A 22,389-nucleotide genomic window follows, 5' to 3' on the forward strand; every position below is an offset into this window, starting at 1 on the left:
CCGTTTCTTGAAAAAAATAAAAGAAAATAACAAAATGCGCTAAAAAAGAAAAGTGAAAATCCAATAATTCAAGAAAATCCATTGAAAAACACAGATTTATTGTTTTTTGTTAGATTTCTCCAATTTTAAGTCTCAATATCAAGAAAAATGATGAAATTTACCAAAAAGGACTATTTTTTGATGATTTTTTGACTATATATATACTATTTACACTCATCGGAGAGATATCATCAGTCAATTTTCCTATGTTGATGAATTATAAGGACATTATTAGGTAATCTGTAAAAAAATCACACGTTAACATCAAACTTTTTCCTCTCTCTTCAAACATTGCCCTTAATTACTTATTGTCCTTCCACCCCTCCTAGATGGCGTACTTCGGGACGACTATGTGCATGGGTTGAACAATCATGTCTATGCATAGCCATGGTTGGTTCTACCATGCTTTAAAGATCAATGTAGTTCAAGCCAGTATGATGTGCAAGAGTTGGGTCTTCAATAAGTAACTCAAGGGTTTCTGATGTCGAGGCTTTCTGATGCTGTCTTTTCCCAAGAGAAAATCTTGTAGCTTGTGTGCTCTTTGCTTGATTGTACCATCAGGATGCTTTAGCATGCTAATTGCCTGAGCTGCTAGTATTAGTTTTGACTGTTGTCGAGCTTTCACCCGTCATTGATATCTTGGTTTGTCTGGTTATAATGGTGTGGTTGAGTTTTCTGAGACTTAACTCTCCATTGCTTGATTGATTTTCCAGCTTGCGGAGAAGTTAAGTGCTCCTTTTTCTTCCAAATCCATTTTGTGTTAGGTTCCTTGCTTGGAGATGCTTGTTTCTGTGTTTTGATCGTTGAAACCATCCTTGGTATTGATGATGATGTTTTGGGCACCCATATTTGAAACGGCTTGTCCTTAAGCTGTGCTTTCGGTACCCAAATTTTCCTGGCTCCTTGCAGGCTACTTGAAGCATTTACTGGTCAAGAGGATGGAGAAGATTGATTGTTTTGTGGTTTGTTCTGTTGATTACTCCCTTTCCACTCCTCCTTGCTTGGTGCAATTGGAACGATGAGTTGTATGCCTTTAGGTGGTAGCTTGAGCTGATTGGTATCCCAATCTGGTACTACTTTACCAATCCCAATCTGGTACTACTTTGTATGTCCACATCCAGGGAATTCCAAGAATCATTGCCTTTAGGTGATAGCTTGAGCTGATTGGTATCCCAATCTGGTACTGCTTTGTATGTCCACATCCAGGGAATTCCACAAATCATTGTCTCATTCATGTGTTCATCTGGTAAGCATACAAAGTGATGAGGACATGAATATCCATGTACTATCACGTTCAAGTTGACTACTCCCAATGTTGGTGTTGGGTTCTTGTTGCATCCTTTAATAGTCGTTATTCCTGCTGTCAAAGAATGACTTGTTGCTTTCTTGTACATTGAATAACTGACTGCATTTACTCTAGCTCTTGTATCGACCAAAGAATTTGTGCTATGATTGTTGAGCTGTACTTTGATGCGAAGGTCTATTCCATCTAACCATTCATCATCTGTTGACATTGCATCCTTCTGCAATTCCCACTATCGGGCATCTATTTCCACAGTGTTGATGGGAATAGTTATTTGTTGATTCTTGAGAGCAGCTTTCCTTTTGAGTACCCTAAGCCAAGCTTCTTCTTGGGCTTCATCAATAACCTGTTGTCGTTTTATCTTCCTTTGCTTAGTTGCACACATTCTTTCTAGCAATTCATTGGTTAGTGGAAAATTTTACTTCTTTAAATGACATCCACTAATCCAATTAGCTATCGGTTCACCATCTAGGGTGGACAACTTAACTGCTCCACTTGGAGACACATCTTCAATGACATACGGTCCATTTCCCTTTTTCTTAAACTTGGGAATGTGTTGCTTAAGGGAATAAACTAAAACTAAGTCCCCTTTTTGAAGATTTTTGTAATTAAATGGGAATAAAAACACTGTTTTTGCTTTCTCTTTTGTGCATAGATGTGAGCTACATCAGTTAGCCTCTACTCATCTAGCTTCTCTAAATCTTCAAGTCTCTCTAACAATTCATGTCCAGTCCACTCAAGATCCTTAGCTACCTTTAATGTCGGAAATAGAAACTCTATTGGAAGTACGACATCAAGACCAAACAAGGTTAAAGGGTGTAGCATTTAAAGCTGTTTTGAATGAAACTCGATAAGCCCATAGAGCCGCATGGAGATTCATTTCCCAATCTGTCCTTCCTAAACTCACCAGTTTAGTCAATACCAAGCTAAGAATTTTATTCATATGCTCAGCTTGTCCGTTTGCTTGTGGGTGATAGGGAGCCGATTTGTTATGGATGACCATAAATTCATTAAGCAGATACTCAAGTAGCTCATTGAGGAAATGAGTTCCCCTATCGCTGACTATTTCTATTGGTAGTCCATATCTTGTGAATACATACTCATATAAGAATGCAACAGTGGTTCTGGCATCATTCTTTCGAGTTGCTTTATCCTCGGCCCACTTAGTCAAATAGTCTGTAGCTACAATAATATATCGATCTTGGGTTTTGTAAGCAGGTGGCTGTATTGGCCCAACAAAATCTATACCCCATTTTGTGAAAGATCTAGCCCCCATCATTGGTCTTAAGGGAATGCTATCTACACATTTTGGGATTTTTGCTCATTGACAAGCATCACATCTCTGAACATATTCTTTGGCATCTGCAAAAAATGTTGGCCACCATATGCCTGCCATTAAGATTTCTTTTGCGGTGGTCTCACTAGAAAAGTGATCTCCAGCTAATCTAGCATGTGCTTGTTCTATAATTGGAATATATTCATCTTCATTTGCACAAAGACGCAAGTGTTGGTCCTTAGCTCTCCGATACAATTGGTTTTCGAGAAGAGCATAATCTCTTGCTTCAATTTCAATTGCTCTTTGGCGTCGTTTGCTCATAGCCTCAGGAAATGTTCGATTCGATAAGTAAGTGACTAGATAGTTACTCCACTTAGGAACATGTGACATTTGGAACAATGTGACATGAGGTATGGGTGTTTGTTTTGACATTGAGGACAATCCTTTACAAAAGAGCGAATATGACCTCATAGTTGGCCAAATACTCCAAGTCTCAAGATTCGTCGCATAGTTTGATCTTCTACAAAGTGAAGTCCTACTATGGTAATATGTGCTTGACTTAGGTATTGGTATTTCTCTTCAGGATTAATGCATAAGAGCAATATTCCATCTCGATTCCTTTTGTGAAGTCTCCCAGCTAGCAATTGATACATAGACAATTGCTCAATTAATCCGATTGTAATAGGAAGTGGTATTTGCAAATCTACTTGAGCTATGGTCATCAATGATACCATATTTTTTGACTAACGAGGTATCATTTCCATAGAGAACAGATATGCATCTGGTGGATCATTGTCTACTCCTTTAAGTGGTTCCCCTGAAACAATCTTAGACAAATGATTTGCTCTTCGATGAGTGATGCCCTTTTTCACAACTACAGTGAAATCAAATTTTAGAAGAATGATGAACCATCTCACTATTCTTCCTGTGATGCATGGCTTGTTGACCAAGTACAATAAGACTTGGTGGTCCACAAAGAACACAAATTTGTTTGCTAATATGTAATGTCTATACTTTTTTACGATATAGATAATTACTAATCCTTCCCTTTCTATGGTGGTATAATTCTTTTCCGCCATGTTCAACTGTTGGCTAGCATAAGAAATAGGAAAATCAAATTTTCTGTCTCCTGGTTGAGCTAGTATACACCCAATGGCAAAATTGGAAGCATCTACATGTATGTGGAATATCTTACTCCAATCCGGTGCTTTCAATATTGGAGCTGAAGTGAGAGCTTGTTTAAGCTTCATGAGGGATTCTTCACACTCATTAGTCCATTCAAAGTGTGTAATCAAGCTATACATGTATTTTGCAATTATAGCGTACATGTAAGTGAATCGTCTGTAATATCCACAATACCCCATGAAAGCTTGAACCCCCTTGACTGCTGTTGGTCTAGGCCACGGGATATTCACTAAGGGCTACTACATGGTATCACGTGAGTGTTCAATAGGGGGGTTTTCTAAGGCCAATGGATATTTTTTACATAGGAGGGTCCCATATGTAGGGGTTAAAAAGGCAATTTTGTTGCACGCAGGTGGCATCCCCCTATTACTATACTACTGAATCCCCCGTGGTCTAGGCAAATTAGCAATGACATGAATTTTATCCATATCAGTAGCTATGCCATTTTTAAACACTATATGTCCAAGAATTTTTCCTTGTCTACCCATAAATGTGCACTTTTCAGGATTTAAGCAAATCCTATAAAGTCTACATTTTTTGAATACCTTTTTGAGGTGTTCAAAATGATCATTCCGGATTAATGTATACGCATAGATCATCCATATATACTTCAGAGAATTTCCTAAGATATTCTTTAAAAGCATGGCTCATCAATCTTTGAAAGGTGGCAGGAGCATTAGTTAACCCAAGAGGCATAACCCGATAAGCAAAAATACCCCATTTTGTTGCAAAGGTAGTTTTATGCTGGTCCTTGGGCTCAACCAAAAGTTGTTTATCCCAAAAAGCCATCAAGAAGTCGTAAGTTTTTTTTTTCTTGCAACTCGTTCTAAAACATGCTCAGTGATTGGAAGAGGAAAGTTGTCTCTAATGGTAGCTGCATTCACTTTCTTGAGGTTGGCACTCACTCGTAATTTTTCATTTTTCTTGGGTACTACCACAATTGGAGACACCCATTTTGTGTGTTCAATTTCATAAATGAATTCAGCTTCCTTTAGTTTTTCAATCTCTTCCTTGATCTTTTTGGAAAATGTTTCATTATATGTGTCCTAAGGGTCTTTCGATATGTCCATCAGCCAATTGCAATTTCATTCGAGTTTCTCTAATGGCTGGTTGTCCCTAGGATTCTCATACTGCTTTTGTGGCTATGGCTATGCCTGCCTGACTATCTAGTATTGCCATGGTTTCTATGTCATTATATTTCATTGGAAGGGTGGTGTTTTCTTCTTCCCCTTCATAGTACTCTCCGACTTTGTTCATTGGAACAGATTGAATCTCTTTGTTGTCCATTTCATGTTTCAATTTTTTTTTTAAAAATTCGATTAGCCCCGTTATTCCCACCTTCTCTAGGGTTTTATGTAGATCATTCCATAGATATGGTTTGATTTTTAACAGTTCTTCCAAAGTAAGAGTGCATTGGATGTGTGTAGACACGATTGAATGAATGTTGTCTATTTCCAGGGTCTGTTCCACACCTTTTACGTGAGTGGTCTTACACACTATGGATTCATCTTTGTTATCCCTCAAGTAAGAGGGCAGTGTTTTCAAGGTCAATGGTTTAGACATTCCTAAAGCTTCAGATCCGCAATCCCCATATAAGGATTGTACATCCATGTCCATATCAGGAAGTAGGTTGTCTAACCATACTTCTTCTATAGGAGCCGACTTAAGAGTTAGGCTACCATCATTGATCTCTCTAAATTTTTCCCATAAGTGTCCTGCCAGTCTTCTTCTACGAATGGAATTCCGTATAAGGCATCTTCGCTATCCAACACTATAAGTTCTGGCTCTTTTGTTTCAAGGTGAGGTTCTACCACCACTTGGATTTTTCTTTATTGTTTCTTACCAAAGCTCCTTAGGTTTTGCCATACTTTCGAGCTTGGGTTTTTGTTTTTCCAGCATTTCTTGCGTGATTCTTACCAAATTTTGATAAGCTTCAAGCTTAGCTGCTTCCATGTCTGGAGAAGGATAGTTTCTCCATTTAATTTCCATGTTTTGGCCTGCTTTAAGAATTGCTTGGTAAGCTTCCAAGGCTGCATTGATAGGCTCAAAAATTTTATCAACCAAAATTGATCCTTCAGATTTCATAGTGGTTTCTTTGACTTTGCTTCCAATTTCTTTCACCTTTTCCTAGAATAGCTTCTTTGCTTTCTTCTCAATTTTGGCTCGCTGTTTTTGTTTTCTCATCTCATACCTTTTGTTTCTGCTTCTTTTAGTCTTTTGAGACGCAATTTTTGTGTTCTTTGAATCATCAGAAGAGTTATGTTTCTTTTTCTTAGCCTGGGCTCTGGTGATTACCTTGATTGAAATAATCGGTTCACTCTCAGATGAGCTACTAGATATCACTTGAACTACGTTCACTACTGTTTTACCCTTGTTTAAAGGATTTTTAGGACAATTTTCTTGGAGGTTTCCTCCCTTTTTGCAACAATCAAATCGGTATACGGAAGCGGGAAGCCTAAATTAAGCGGCCATACCTACTTTTGCAGAATTCTTGTAGAAAGAGCTACATGAATCCGATTGGGGAAAGTTTTGAGTCTAACATAGATTTCACGGCCTAGTAGGACTAACAAAGGAATTTGGGGAAAATGGTTCGGGAAGTCCGAGTATAGATACCCAAGGTAGGCTAAAATCACCTCATTTTCACTTGTTGCCTTTGGAGAGAGAGCTTTTTGACCCTCTTCGCACGTATTTTCTGGAGTCCACAGTTGCCTGTTTTCAGCGCCGTCTCACACGAGACATGAGGGGTAAGTTTTACACTTATCAATGATCCATTTTGTATGGCCGGTAGCTAGTTTAGACCCTTGGGAAAAAACCCTAAAATCCAAGCAGTGCGCGAAAACCTAAGACCAAAAATCGACGGCATGTCAGCTCAACCAAATCGGATGAGATCTGACATGTAGCATGCCCCAACATAATAAAACACTTCTATATCAACGTTGGACCATTCGGCAAGGATCGAGGGGGTCCCAAGCAGAAAAGCTAGGTTTTTTAAAGATGTAAAAATTGGATTTTGACTCCACAAACAACTTACATATAAGGTCTATACATAATGTATATGATTGGTTTCATAAAATCAATCAAGCCAAGCCCTAAAAAATCAAAAAATGGTTTGATGGCTACAAAGCGTCAAATTCGACATACGAGGTCAAAGTGAATCCAAATGTGCCAAAATTGGACGAGTTGCTTTAGGACTATGTAGCAAACAAGTTCATAGCCTCAAAAGTGACCAACCAACTCTACAGGCCAAGTAGTCACAAAAAAAAATGATTTCAGAGTCGACAAAGCACGAAGTGATGTCGGCCAGACCAAATTTTACCAAATTCAATTTAGGACTTGTTTTAGGTGTATAGAATGTGTTTAGGTTAAAATTTTCAAGTTTTGTAAGAAAAAGTTGACTGCTGTAAATAATTATAATTATTTACTTTTGTAATATTTTGGCTTAAAAATGGTATCATCACCTCACCTATCACTTATACACATCTATTACATGCCAAAATTCAAGTATGAGCCAAAATGATCAATTATAACTTGGAAAATTGCCAAAAAACACAAAGAAGTCCTTGCAAGCCAAATTCTGAGTTATAAGTCACAATTTTTGATCCAAATCACCTCATATCACATATACAGGGACTACATCATGCCTATAACTAAGTTGCACAAAAAAATGTTCATCTTGATGAAAAAGTTAATAATCACGATTATTACTTTTTTGCCAAGATGGGGTAAAATTGCATCTTTGCCATCATGGGAGCAAAGTACATGATGTCCTAAGCCCACTTACCAAGTTTGAACAAATTTGGAGCTCAAAGTCTCAAAATTCCTTTGTATCTACTACTTCAGAGACCTAAAACCTAAATCTGACACCATTCTCACTCTATGAGCCCATATTTCACTCAAAGTATACACTTGATATACTCTTCAAGTCTATGATGCCGAATTTGCAAAAAATTGAAAAAAATTCATTAGATGTAAATAATCATGATTATTTACTTTTGTTGCAAATTTTTGCTTGGACTTAACAGGAGTCATGCAAGTTGCGGAGAAGGCTAAGAGGAGGGTCACTCAAAAAGAGAAGGTGCAAGAGCTACCACCATACCAACTGGACCCCAGTTCAGTAAAGACAGCTAAAGCAACCTATTTGTCAAAAGAACAGATGGAGGAGAACAACACAACTGTTTTCACAGATAGATTTAAAAGTGAAGAAGGACATCAGGTAGAACTGCAACATCTACCAAAAGAGGTCTATGATATCGCAACAAAGCCCGAGAACAAAGAAGCTAACAGAAGGGTGGGGCTCAGAGAGTTCTACGAACAAGAGCCATGTGGAGTGGATTTTCAAAAAGCTTATGAGCTCCTATCCACAATCAAGGAAGATGGAACATCCCAGATCTCTGACCAGCAAGGGAACATGGTTGAAGTGGTAATAACCAAAGAGATTGTAGCTGAAGCTCTCAAGCTTCCAGTAGAAGGGATGACGATGAGAGCTAGAGATAGAAAGATGGCAACAACTTTCACCAAGGAAACCGCTACTGCAATATTTGTCGATCTTATGTAGAAGCAAGTGGAGGAACCAGCAAGGTTATACCACCAACACTTCCACTTCCTTGAACCATGAAATCCAATCGGAGGTGAAGAAAGTACCATCTCAATGGAAGGCCAATCCTAAGATGATGGATACCAAAACTCTTCCCCTATCCGTTGTACATTAGCCCTTTCAAAGTTACTGTAGGAAAGACCTCGTCTTTGGGAGGAGGTTGAGAAAAATTTGGAAAAAATAAGGCTAGTAATTCCACCACCCAATGCTTCTTCAAAAAACTGAAGACACAACCCTCAAAACAAGCTAAACACGAGCCAGTACCAGTGAACAAGGTAGGAGATTATTGTGAAGGTGGAGAAGGAAATACTACCCTATCGGTGGAGTACAAAGAGGTTAAGTCGATAGCAATATTGGATAGTGGGGCTGGAGTAGCCATAGCCACCAAAGAAATGTGGAAAAATGGGGAAAATCTGCTCTCCAAAAGACTAGAATGAAACTTCAATTAGTAGATGGGTATCTGGAGAGACCAATTGGCATCTTGGAGCAGATTGTAGTAACCTCATGCGGAATTGCATATGAACATACGTTCGCTATTATGAATTTCAACGAGAGAAACAGTTTTTGATATCATATTGGGCAGACCATTCATGCGTCAACTCAAAATGGTAAAAGATTGGGGTTATGACTATATCTATCTAAGGAATAAGGATGCCACTACAAAAATTAGTGTCATAGATCATAGCTATAGAGATGTAGAATGAACCCCACGAGAAGACCTGAACTCCACAACTGACCAAGCAGGGGGAATACCGGATTGGCTGCAGAACAAAGCTCACCATTGGACAGGAGAAGCTTCAGAAGGGGTTAGTTTAAAAAGGGAAGATTGCATTCTTGATAGGACTACACAAGACGAGACATATGTACCAGAGCCTTTTCCAGAGGAGATGCTCAAATCTTTTGGATGGAGACAGATATTGGCCACTCTTGATGTTTATGTAAATGAGGTGACCCTCATAAAATTATGTGATGAGGAGGGGTATGACATCATTCCATTCCAGATGATGGGTGTCAGCCAGAATCCAAAATTGGAGTTGGAAGTCCCTCACGAGGAAGGGGTTGCCAGCCTACACATAGTGGATGAGATCTCAGTAAGAGACCTTGATAAAAAATAGACGAAGAAGCCTTCTAGGACTTGACAAATAAGCTGTTAGAGGAAAACGCAGATGAAGAGCTGTCTATTAGCTCAAGTCAGAACATCAAATGAAGGGATCGACGGGTGACCTACTATGATTTCCAAACCAAAATCCTTGAAGACAGCGCAAATATTGCGATAAATGCATAAACAAACGAAACAAGATAAGAGAAGACTCATCATCTTTGTTAACCAACAAAACGTAGTACTTGAGGTTAGTGGAAGCAATTGATTGCCTCAAAGACGGAATATCAAAGAGGTACATGAAACCTGACTTAATCAAAACAAAAACAAAAAAGAAGAACACACAAAAACCAAAAAAAGAGAGCAATTTTGAGAAATCGATGAAGCTGTCCAAAATAGAGCGCAGAAACAAATACAATGAACTAAAACAAGCTTTGAAGGAAGTTTGGACAACAGAAATGGAAACTGACGAGGAATCAAACGATTATCAATTCGATGCAAATTACCACTATAAGAAGTATACTATTCAAGAGAGAAAAATTGTGGTGTAGAAACCCGAACGAGATCCCAAAGAACCAAGAACTTCATATAATGGTCCTGAAAAAGCCAAATGCATCAACTTAGCAGAACTAGGCGAGGAGCCTAAATCAACATACATCGCCACAGACCTCACTGACAAAGAAGAATGGCTTCTAGTCGATACGCTCAGACAATACAAAGATGTCTTTGCATGGTCATACAAAGATCTAAAGGGGATAGATCCTGAGATCTGTCAGCACGTAGATACCCCTTAAAAGTGATGCCAGACCACGCAGACAACGTCCTTACACATAAAATGAGTCTTTTGCCAAGAAAATTAAGGGAGAGACAGACAAACTGAAGGATGCATAGTTTATCTACGAGATTGAACACACAGATTGGGTGTCCCCTATTGTGGTAGTTCCCAAAAAGAATGGCAAACTGCGTGTCTGTGTAAACCTCAAATAGGTAAATGTGCAGCCACCATCAGGGATAAGTATCCACTACCAATAACGAATCATGTTTTTGAGAGGGTAGCAAGGAAAGAAGCCTATAGTTTTCTGGATGGGTTCTCACGCTACAACCAGTTGACAATCAAAGCAGAAGATCAACATAAGACAACTCTTGCAACAGAGTGGGGCATATTTGCATACAGTGTAATGCCTTTCGGCTTGACCAATGCCCCTGCTACATTCCAAAGACTAATGAGTCATGCATTCAAAGAATATCTCATACAATTTGTAGAGATATACATGGACGATCTTTGTGTTCATTCTCATCGAAGAAGTGACCACATAACGGATCCAAAAAAAGTCTTCAAAAAATGCAGAACATATCGTATTTGCTTAAACCCCAACAAATGTGTCTTCTAAGACAAGGTAGAATTTTGGGCCACATTGTGTCCAAAAACGGAATTTCCATTGATCAAGAAAAGATACAAATAATTGCTGCACTATCGAGACCAACAAAATTGAAGAAAGTGCAAGAATTTTTGGGGCATTGTGGGTACTACAGGCATTTCATATATATGTATGCTGTAATAGCTAAACCATTGTACGCCCTCATTGTTGCTAAGTTTGAATGGACAGAAGAATGCAAGCAAGCTTTCCATAAATTGAAGCAACAATTATTTTCTGCTCCAATTTTGCAAGCCCCCGACTGGAGCAAAATCTTCCATGTTCATATTGATGCATTAGCCTATGCCATAGGATGCATATTAGCCCAACCATGAGAGAAGAAAATGGATTTTCCTTATTTGCTATTCTAGTCGCGACAGCTAAACAATGCAGATAAAATTATACCACTACTGTGAGGTCCCCACCCCACCGTATCAAACGGCGGATCTGATGGTGAGTCTGGTGGCCACTAGATCTATTGCGGAAGCAAACAAAATGGTTCAGGGTTCGACTAGCGGACGATCTCTCATCACAAAGTGAGTCGAGTTCGAGCCTACTAGCAGGGAGATCTAGCTCCACCTCACAGGGGAAGCGCACTTCAACTATCTAGCGATCCTAAGACCCACTTTCCAAGAGGAGAGAAACCCCGAGTGCCTTTTTCCCCATGTTTCAGAGGCACGTACCCTCGAGATTTCACCACTCTAGGGGCAATGAGTAATTACTAATATCGAGTAAGCACTATGGGGACAGAGAGTTCCCGACCAATCGGGACCACCCATCTCGTAGGCATTGGCAACCTGAGCCAAGCCCCCACTTTCCACCCCCACACTCACACTTCCTTGTGTGACCTAATTACTACCACAAAGGTTGTTCAACATAAACATTCCTTGTTTTAATTCCGAAGCACATTGTTCGTTAAGACGGCCCTTCAACCAGTATTGCAAACAACACCAAGACAATATTCTAGTAAAAATTCTACTCAAACTTATTCATTAAAATTCCAATGTTCTGGAGGTACAACATCCCCCCCTCCAGCAAGAGTTCACTCCTCTCGTTGTCGCCTAGCTGCCCATACAACTAGGTATGTCCACCGCATAGAAAGCACGACATGGACATTCCCACCGCTTAACCAGCAGACGTGGGTATCCACCGCTTAACCAGCAGATGTGGATTCAAGAGCCCTTAACCAGGAACTCTGCCCCCTGTGATCAGGAGGGGGTTCATGACTAGTTCAACATTGGAAATAGAATGAACATGTCGAGCTAAATTTTCCCCAGCAGACATTCTTTCCTAATTGCAACCAGCATACCCATCAATCATTTCCTTCTTACTTTAGAACTTAATGTACAATGAATTTCAATGCCGAGGTTTCTGTCGGACTCCTCCAACATGTTCAGGGATATGTTCATTCCTAACTAATCGTATGCAATGTTAATTAAACAACTTGAATAGAAATTGGGACCTACCTCTTCCATTTCTTCGTCAATAGCCCGTGAGATGGCCGGTATTTGCTTGTCCATGGGAGCCTTTCCTTTTCCGTTGACATTGCTTGTTCCCGCCTCGCGGTCGTGGGCTCCACCGAAGCGAGTTCTCTTAACCGGGGCCATTTTTCTCACTACTTAAATGATAGACTTGAAAAAAAAAGAGCTAAGGTCCGAGAGTAACATGACAAACCAATCGGCAGATTAGATTTATTAAAGACTCCTCCTTATGCACGAGGTTAGATTTTTCCCTTTTTGCCCTAGCAATTTTAAGGGTAATTCTGTATCCACCCTATGGGAAACGACTCTAAGGTTAATTACTTGGCTTAGATGATTAAGAAATTCAGAGTTTTGTTAATTGATTCACGAAAGATATGAAGTAAGCAAGCTCATTCATTTTCCTAGAGCAATATGAAGGTGCAGAGTGACCGCAGGCATGTGTGATGGAAAAACCTTCTTCTTATTGGACTAATGACGGATTAATTTTCAGCCTTAATCGCATCTAAATGTGGGAGAAGATTAAGTATAATTTAATTACAACTCTATTGAGTAGTGAAAGATTGAATTCTGACAAATCTACACTATTACTAGCTGACAATTTATTGACTATACCGCCTAGAGAGAGAATCTTTCCTAATCATGCATTAATCCTTGATTAAGGATGATGAATGGCTGAATAAATTAACTAAATGAATGATAATTATGTAATGAAGTATAGCTATGAAAACTTAGAGAGCAGCTATAGAGAATTATAGCTAAAAGTAGGCATAGTAGACAAGAATTATGAGTGGGTAATGATGAGATTAAGAAGAGCAGTAATTAAACCATAATTACCGTGATTAGGGGCTGAGAATCCTCTTAAATTTCTGATGCAATGAATCCTCAAGATGGGAATTTTGGTAGCACCTCCCTCCTTGCTTCTCCTTCAAAAGCGCATTACGCCAGTGGGGGTCCGCAAAGATCGAATGGTCTCTTTTACTTTGCGTTCTTGGGCTCCTGTGAAAATCCATGGTGCTTTAGGGAGTTTTATCGATCCATCAGACGCTGTTTGCGGCCAATATTGCTCCATACGATCCACATTTCTAAGGTCAACTCTGGCTCCCAAAGTATCTTTCTTGCCGGTCAGATGGTCCCATAGTAGATTACCCACATTCTTGAATATGTGCATTGGATCGAGCAAGTGATTGATCATGAGTCGGGGCCAGAATGGTAACTCGTACCATAGAGATAGTCTCTTCATCCCTGGAGGCAATCGGTCATCGCACATCTCCTTCTGCTCTAACCATGCTTGTGCAGACATCCTTGGTGGCTCTCTTCCCAAAAAGCCGTCGCGTAACACATGATTCTCTGGAAGATACGCTTGATGACCTTCGTAGATTTGCTTCTTCAGTGAGGGCGCCCTACGTGCATTCAGTCTAGGTCCACATGTGACACATGCTCTGTATCCGCTTGTTTGAAGCCCTGCATGTATACACATGATAATAGATCAACTATGGGAAAAAACCAGATTTACAGTGTCTGAGTGAGGAGTGTCAATAGATCACCTGAGCATTCTGTTAGCCCGGGATAGTCATGCATGGTCCACATTAGAATGCCTCTGATCAAAGCATTCCATCGTCCTGTGTGTCGGCTCATATCCACCACCTCTATGCCAATCCACAATTGTTGTAGCTCTTCCAATAGTGGACGAAGATACACATCCATATTCTCCACTTTATATCGCCCTGGCACAATCAAGCTTAGCCATAGGTGCCCCTTCTTCGTAGTCAACCACGGGGGAATGTTGTAGTTGACGATGACAACGGGCCATACACTGTAAGATGTTGATCTTTGACCAAATGGATTTACACCATCCATAGCCAGGCCTAAGCGCAAATTTCGAGCTTCCCTGGCAAAATCCAACCATGTTCCATCTATATGTTTCCAGGCTGCACAATCTGCAAGAATTCATAGCACACCATCCGAAGATTTATTCTCCTCATGCCATGATGCTAGGGCGGCCATGGACTTACATTGGAAGAAATGCTTGATGCGAGGAAGCAGAGGAAAATGTCGCAAAACCTTTTGTGGAATTTTTGTCCCGTGGAGATCTACTCGATATCTTTCGGAATCACATTTCGGACAATTCTCCATGTCTATGTATTCCCCTCTGAAAAGAATGCAGTCATTAGGACAAGCGTGGATAGAATTGTAATCCATCCCCAAGTTTCGAAAAATCTTTCTTGCTTCATCTCGGGAATCTGGCATCACATTGTCAGCTGGTAGTATGTGCTCTTTAAGCAATCTACACAACATAAAAATACGATACAGTTGTGTGAAAATCTATCAGATCATTATACATTTAGAGTTTTATTAAAGTAAACTAATTGTAATAGATCACCTGAAAAGCGTTGTGACGCTAGTGTCACTCCATCCAAACTTTGCCTACATGTTGAGAAGAACCAGGAGTGCTTTCAATCTAGACATACGTGCTCCATTATACAATGGTGTATCGGCTTCACTTTTCATATCATCATAGGTAAGCCTTTCTGAATCCATGATCGTCTCGATCATTTCATCAATCTCGGGCTCAAACATTGCCTCGTTGGGAATGTGCTCTGCATGATCATCCCCTGAGCTGTCAGAGGCTACATCTTGTGGCCTCACATATGCTGCTTGACCAAAGCGCCTGCGAACACGTCTATTGGGTTGCAAGATTGCTGCTTGTTGGCCAGCGTCAGAGTCCGACGAGTTATAATTGGCAACAACTCGATCTATAATAGATGGATCGAACTCGCCAAATTCGCGAACGTGCTGCAAAGAAACACGTCTTGTCCGTCGCACAGCATGCTTGCATTGATTACAAGGACATAAGACGCTCGTTGAGAGATAGGTGTTTCGGTTGGACGGTCCCACATCCTCGTCACTACTCATAATGAGGATAAAAATCTTATAACCTGGACAAAAAATTTAATATTCTATTGGCATTCTTCGTCTTATCTCTCTCTCTCTCTCTCTCTCTCTACCTCACATTCTCTAGTCATGTCCAATCCCCGCACACCTCGGTCTAGAGGTGCACGGAGATCAGAACCACCGGGCTATAATCTCGTCTTTATTGGCCAATACCTATATTTGTGCGTACAAGAAATCTACAGACCCACGTCTACATGATACTGCATGTAGTGGACAAAACCCCTTTGCCTCTTCTCTAGCTGTAGCACTTCACAACATCTTAACATCTTTTCACAGTAGATCTTTTCACTGTTCGTCTAACTCTAAACCCTAAACCGTAAGTAATTCTTGCTTGGACTTGATCTAACGTAAATAAGCGTAAATCTAAATAAACGTAAATCTAACTAAAAATAAACCTAAATCTAATTTAACGTAAGTCTACATCTAACCTAATCTTTAACGTCTTTTGGGATAGTTTCCTACGACGTTAAAACTCTCTTCTTCTTGTGTGTGTGTGTGTGTGTGGGTAAACCTAAATAAACCTAAGTCTAATCTAATATAACATAAATCTAAATCTAACGTAAATTATGTTATATTAAAAACAAAGAACTAAACTAACAGGGATTATAAGAACCTTAAAACTTATTTTTCACATAACTCGGCAAGAGTTGGCATTCTCATCACTAAAGATGTGAGAGTTAACTTCCGGCAGTGACGCTGCCTCATCTCCATCCACATCTGACGACAGCAATTGGCCCTTTGGACCGTTCTTGCTCTTGTTACTAACTTTGAAGTTGCTATTGAATGACTAGAGGTTGTCTAGATGGTCATTGTCGGGGATGTAGTGACTCTTGCCGCCCTGAAGATCCACCTTCTTCCCTATCTTCTGAAGACATTTCACCAGTACTTTTGGATCGACGGAGCCCACCATGAGTGAAGGCAGCAATACCCTATATTCCATTGAGGGATTTCTTCACCCGCTTCATGCAGGCATCGCAGTCTATGGAGATCTAAATCTAATCTAATATAACGTAACTCTAAATCTAGCGTAAATAAACGTAAATCTAACTAAAAATAAACCTAAATCTAATCTAATTTAACTTAAATAAACCTAAATCTAATTTAACGTAAGTCTACATCTAACCTAATCTTTAACGTCTTTGAGGATAGTGTCCTACGACGTTATAACTCTCTTCTTCTTGTGTGTGCGCGCGTGTGTGGATGTGTGTGTCAATAAAAAGAGATAAATGGTATAACCTTTCTATCACCCATGCCAAGTATGATAGATTGGTTATGCCATTTCCCTCTTGAATAATAGGTCTTGAGTTCAACTCCTCGTCGGCTAGATCTTTAGGTCTTTTAATTTTAATTAGTTTCCTACGACGTTAAATTAGTTTCTCTCTCTTTCTCTCTCAATGTGTGCGTTTTTTTGTTTATGCATGTTTTCTCTCTCTTTTCCTCTCTCAATGTGTGCGTTTTTTGTTTATGCATGTTCTCTCTCTCTTTTCCTCTCTCAATGTGTGCGTTTTTTGTTTATGCATGCTCTCTCTCTCTTTTCCTCTCTCAATGTGTGTGTGCATTCTTTGTTTATGTATGTGTGTGTGCGTTTTTGTTTATATTTGTACTCTTTCTCTCTCTCTCTCTCTCTCTCTCTCTCTCTCTCTCTCTCTCTCAAAAACACTATGTGTGTGTCTGTGTGTGTGTGTGTGTGTGTGTGTGTGTGAGAGAGAGAGAGAAAGAGAGAGAGAGAGAGAGGGAGAGAGAAAGAGGGGAAGGGAACATGACAGTGAGGAGAGGGAAGGAGCATACCTGGCTCTCCTTCCTCTCCTCATGTGTGTGTGTGTGTGTGTGTGTGGAGAAGAAAGAGAGAGAGAGAGAGAGAGAGAGAGAGAGAGAGAGAGAGAGAGAGAGAGAGAGAGAGAGAGAGAGGGAGAGCCTTACCTGCTCTTGCTTGAGGGCGCCGAAAAACTCAGATATGAGATCTGGGTTTTTGGGCGCTCTCTGTTATTTTTTTAGCCCAGCCGGCGTCGCTATGAGCGTCGCAAATTTACTTGTAAATTTGCGACGCTCATAGCGACGCCGGGAATTTTTGTTTTGAGCGTCGCTGTGTGAGCGTCGCTAATATGAATAGCCTCTTGTAGTGATTCTCCAACATTGCAGAGAACTTCCAAAAATTAGCCCAATTGTCAAACCATTGATCCAAATCCCAAATTTTTTGGACCAAGGCACCATCTAGATGAACCCTACTAGATAATATCATTAGAATTTCAAAATGTTGTCCAACATGGATCGCAATCCATGTACCTCAAACCCTAAATCGAGAGAAATTTACATAGGAGCATCTCCATATCCCTTGGAAAAACTTCCCCTAGTTGGATTTCAAAAATTCCTCCCAACATGGATTGCAATCCATGTACCTTTTTACCAGAATTAATCTATTACATTATGCCCTTGTGCCTTTACACTGGTGAAATTTGGTCAAATTTGGAGTAGTTTTGACAAAGTTATGCTCGTTTTTTAGTTTAGGTCAAAGTTTGCAACTTTTTGACGATTTTGATCAATGGCTAAAAACTATTTTCAATGCTAACATTGACCGCAAGATGCCTCGAGGAAAGTACAAAGGGAGTGGAATGCTGCACCTTATGAGATAACGTATATCTCCTCAAATGAGAAGGCTCATATCATAGAATAGGTACTCAAAGAAATACCGGCTAACATCTTCATCGGAAAGCCGTAGATGGAGAAATAGTGAAGGACACAATCTTCCCATGGGAAATGTGTACACTACACCAAAAGCTAGAAGTGCACACTGGGGGCAAATGCCTACAATTAGACAACTTCCTACAATTACCTCCCTGGGGAACCGACTTCAGGCAAGCTCATGAGCTCATAAGTTTGATTCAGTACAATGGGGAAGCCACTCTGACTGACAAAGATGGGGTAGCAGTCAAGGTTAAGATCACAACTGAAATAATCAATGAAGCCCTCCACTTGCAGCAAGGGACACACAATCTATTGCAAAAGACAAAGGCAATAGACAACGACAAAGATTTCTTGAAGCAAGGAGGCCACAAGTTGACATATCAGGATTTGATATACTCAGAAACTGAATTGCCGTTGCACCTCATATCGCAACACTTCAAAGTGCAGAAGCCACCAAGATATACAAAACCGTTGTTGCACATGGCAATACTAATGGCAATGGGCTTGGCAGAGAGAAGAGTGGTCAGCTGCAACTTCAGAAATTAACTCCTCGACAACATTGTCGAAGCAAACCTAAAGGGGATCCAAAAAATCAAGGCCTACATGAATGCGGGGCCAAGCATTAGGGATGATTGATGATCTACCACTCACAGAAGTGCAGATCGATCTAATTCACAAATCTAAAAGAGCAGTAACACCTATGGCCGGACCATCCACCAAGCCAAAACCAGAACCTAAGCAAACAAGGCAAAGCGCAACCATAAAGGACTATGACAACGAAAAGACTGAGTCAGATTCTCAAAGTAGCCAGGATGTTGGGTCCCAATGAAGAGACACCCCTTTGGAGTATCAGTCTTTGGAGGAGCAGCATGGCAGTCAGTACTCCATGGGATATACTCGATTGAGGAAGAAAACTGCCCGTGCAGTGGAAGCCATCCCAATTACTCAAGCAAGGAGGACAATGGAAGAAGCGTAGGCATTGAGGGAAAGGATCCACCAACAGCGTAGGCATTGAGGGAAAGGATCCTACAACAGAAGCACGAAAAAAAATAACCCAAGGAACAGAAGATGATGATGCAAAAGAGGAGGAGGAAGAAGAAAACATTCTATTGCTACGTAGACAGACAGTGGCTTCTGGAACGGATCAAGCAGCAAAAAAGACAGGAAGTCGAAGCGAATCAAGAGATTTCCAGTGCCATGCGGAAACCAATTCAAAATGAGCTCAAACAAAAGATGGAGCAAAGAGAGAAAGAAGAAGCAAAGAGACCACAAGTCGATGATCTCAAATCATTTGACGAATCCACTCGGACCAAAAAGAGGGAAATAACTCACAAGGAAAGGAAGAGCAAGAAAAACTTGACTAGAAGGGCCAAGAATTTGATTCTCCCAAGGACATTGAGGTACCATCAGAGATCGAGAAAAAATGAAAGAAAAAGATGCAGACCTTCCAGAGCAAGGAGCGAAGTAGATGCAGTCGAAACAAAAGATAAATCAGGAAACAGAGGCAACACAACCAAAGCCTACCCACAACTTTAATGGTTATAGAAGCACTGAAACTGAAAGAAAAAATGATTGATGAGGCTGGGACATCAGATCAAGGTCAGCAAAGCCATCCGAAACCAAGAGCTCAAGTTGTAATACAGGAAGGAGTGAAAATGGTCAAGTCATTTGACATTGATGCTCACTTAGAGCAGATCAAGCTCCAGTTTCAATGCCAAAGGGCTCTCTACAACCTGCATGAGCTAGAGCTAGACCTACCAAAAAAGAAGTGTCTAAGGCAGCTGAAGATGCCTTGCAGCTAAAACAAAGAATAGAGGAATTGGAGAAAGCACAGCTCCAAGCCCAATCTGAGTTGCAAAGGAAACATGAAAATGCAGCCTACTATTACAAGGAGGTGCAACAATTTAGTGAGGCCAACTCCGCACTGCAAGTCAAGCAGCAACGCCTTGAGGAGGAACTAACCAAAGAAAGGAAACATAATGAAAAGCTACAGGAGTCATACACTGTGGTTAGTAGGACTCTGACTCAACTCTTAGCCATACAAGAGACTCCCACCTCCTCAACTATGATTTCAAGATCAACTTCCCTGAACCAAGAGATTAAAGATCTAAAAGAGGCCCTAGCCCAAGAAAAATATGATAGAAAAATCATAACAACAGGACATAGGGTCCTACAAAGAGCCAAAGACAAAGAAATTGAAGAATTGAGGAAGCAACTGACTGAGGCACGGGGGGACTTGGAGACTCTGAGGGCCAATCAAGCAAAGCCTCACCAAACAGTCCCACTAGACTTTGAGCAAGAAGAAGGGTTAGAGCACTCCACATTCGAAGCTCACCAAATAGATGTGCCAACTACAAGCACTGGAAAAGCAACACAGGAATCTACAGATCTAGCCACACGACATCCATTTTGGATTCAGCCAAAGGCGAGATTCAGTGCTGGATCTCAGAAGTCAAAGACTCGCACACAAGGAATATCTGCAGTATGAATTGAAAGTACTAGAATCTGCTCATTAGGAAAAAATTGGACCCCATTGGGGCCATGTAAGGATTCCTAATTTTAAGGGATTAAAGCTAATTTTGTAGGGGATGGAGGGAACAAAGACAATAAATAGGGCTACTTTTGTAGCTCTCTCTCTAACTTCTCTCTAGATAGGAAAGGGGGGGAAAGTAGGGAATGAGGGTGGTAAAGTAGGAGGAAGAGGGGGGATAAAGTAGGAGAGAGAGGGGGGTAAAAAGTGAGAGAGGAGTAAAAGTAGAGAGAAGAACCATTCTCTCTCTACCTATCACCAAACAAAAAGAGTAAGTAGTTATGACAAAATTCACTTTTCAGTTCGTGCATCAATTCACCCCAAAAAAATGATTTTTTAATAAAATCTCAAAATGGATCTTTTAAGCTTTCAAAAGGTCCCTATATATATATATATATATATATATATATATATATATATATATATATATATATATATATATATATATATATATATATATATATATAACAATATTTTTTTAGAAGAATCTAGATTTTATAAGCTCCAAATCTAAAATTCCTTGGGTCCCTCTCTACATTAATTCCACAAAGAGAGTAAGTAGTTATGACATCTTCCACTTTTCAGCTCGTGCATCAATTCACCTCAAAAAATGATTTTTTAATAAAATCTTCAAAATGGATCTTTTAAGCTTTAAAAAGGTCACTATATATATATATATATATAAGTATTTTTTTAGAAGAATGTAGCTTTTATAAGCTCCAAATCTAAAATTCCTTGGGTCTCTCTCTACATTAATTCCAAGAATAAATAGATAATGCCACATCATCAAAACGTCCATCTAATAAAGCCTAAAAATTGAAAATTTTAAAATTTAAAAATTTTCCTCCTTTGAGCTCAAAAATTGAACCTATATATGAAAAAATATATTTTTAAGTCTTTTTATCCCAAAAAGTATATCTTATCAAATTTTTTTCCCTATCATAACTTTCCACCATGTCTCTTCGCGACATAACCAATGAATCACCTGCGCCGTCATCTACTAGGTTAACTAATGCCAGTCTGCATCTACCGATCGAATTTGCTCCCACAAAAAAAAACGACGAGAAAGCATCTCAACCGGCATCCGTACGACGGTTTCGAGGAGAAACCAATGTTGACTTGTGGCTTGATGGAGGGTTGTATCCAAAAGATCTGCTCGTGAGCTGTCATCCGACATTCTGTACACTCCCAAGCTTAATCAAATATGTGGGAGAAGGAGAACGTGGTCTTCTTGGGTATTGTAAGAGATTGGACTCCAATCACGCAGGTGCGTTGACATATTTCCGACAACAATGTCAAGTGTTACACATTCATTCCACAAATCTCCAACAACAACTACATTCCATAGAGAAACAACTCAAAGATCTTAAAGAGGAGATGAAAGCTACAGAAACAGAGATAACTAAGCTACAGATTGCAATGATGCACCTAAAAGCCACTCCATTTGGCATGCGTGAGCGAAAGAGGGAGTTCTCTTCCATTGAAAACTTAGCCTCTAATGGAGGGGCACGTAAGAAGCGGATCACGACAACCAGGTATTTTTTTTAATTCACAGTGTTCATAACTCTCAAATAATTTTCATCAATTTGTAACTCGGTTCACCTTTTGAAATAGGACATATATACAAGATGTGTGTGGAAGTTTTAGACAAGAGGACCGTTGCAATCTTCTCCTAGGATGCATCTCAAAGGAAGATATACTTTACATCATAGGTTGTGAAAAGGCCAAACACATGAAAGATGCCATCACAAAGGAGATCCTAAAAAATATCTCTAACCTTGTGTCTGAGGATGATGTCCAGAGAGCTTGTGATGAGGTTGGGATCAGCACAAA

At 39.9% G+C, this 22,389-nt stretch overlaps 1 protein-coding gene across 1 annotated transcript; it reads left to right on the top strand.

The window, feature by feature from the left end:
* Nucleotides 1-21,510: 21,510 nt before the first annotated feature.
* Nucleotides 21,511-22,104, top strand: LOC147458398 (uncharacterized). Its single transcript, XM_086511823.1, has one exon. It carries the CDS (start codon nucleotides 21,511-21,513, stop codon nucleotides 22,102-22,104), a length of 594 nt encoding a protein of 197 aa, XP_086367949.1.
* Nucleotides 22,105-22,389: the final 285 nt, after the last annotated feature.

This window comes from Adiantum capillus-veneris, chromosome 5, assembly GCF_014529385.1.
Source record: "Adiantum capillus-veneris isolate H3 chromosome 5, ASM1452938v2, whole genome shotgun sequence".
In the NCBI taxonomy this organism is placed as follows: Eukaryota; Viridiplantae; Streptophyta; class Polypodiopsida; order Polypodiales; family Pteridaceae; genus Adiantum; species Adiantum capillus-veneris.

Excerpts from the sequence above, each read along its gene's own strand:
- LOC147458398 (XM_086511823.1), top strand. The coding sequence starts at position 21,511 with ATGTCTCTTCGCGACATAACCAATGAATCACCTGCGCCGTCATCTACT.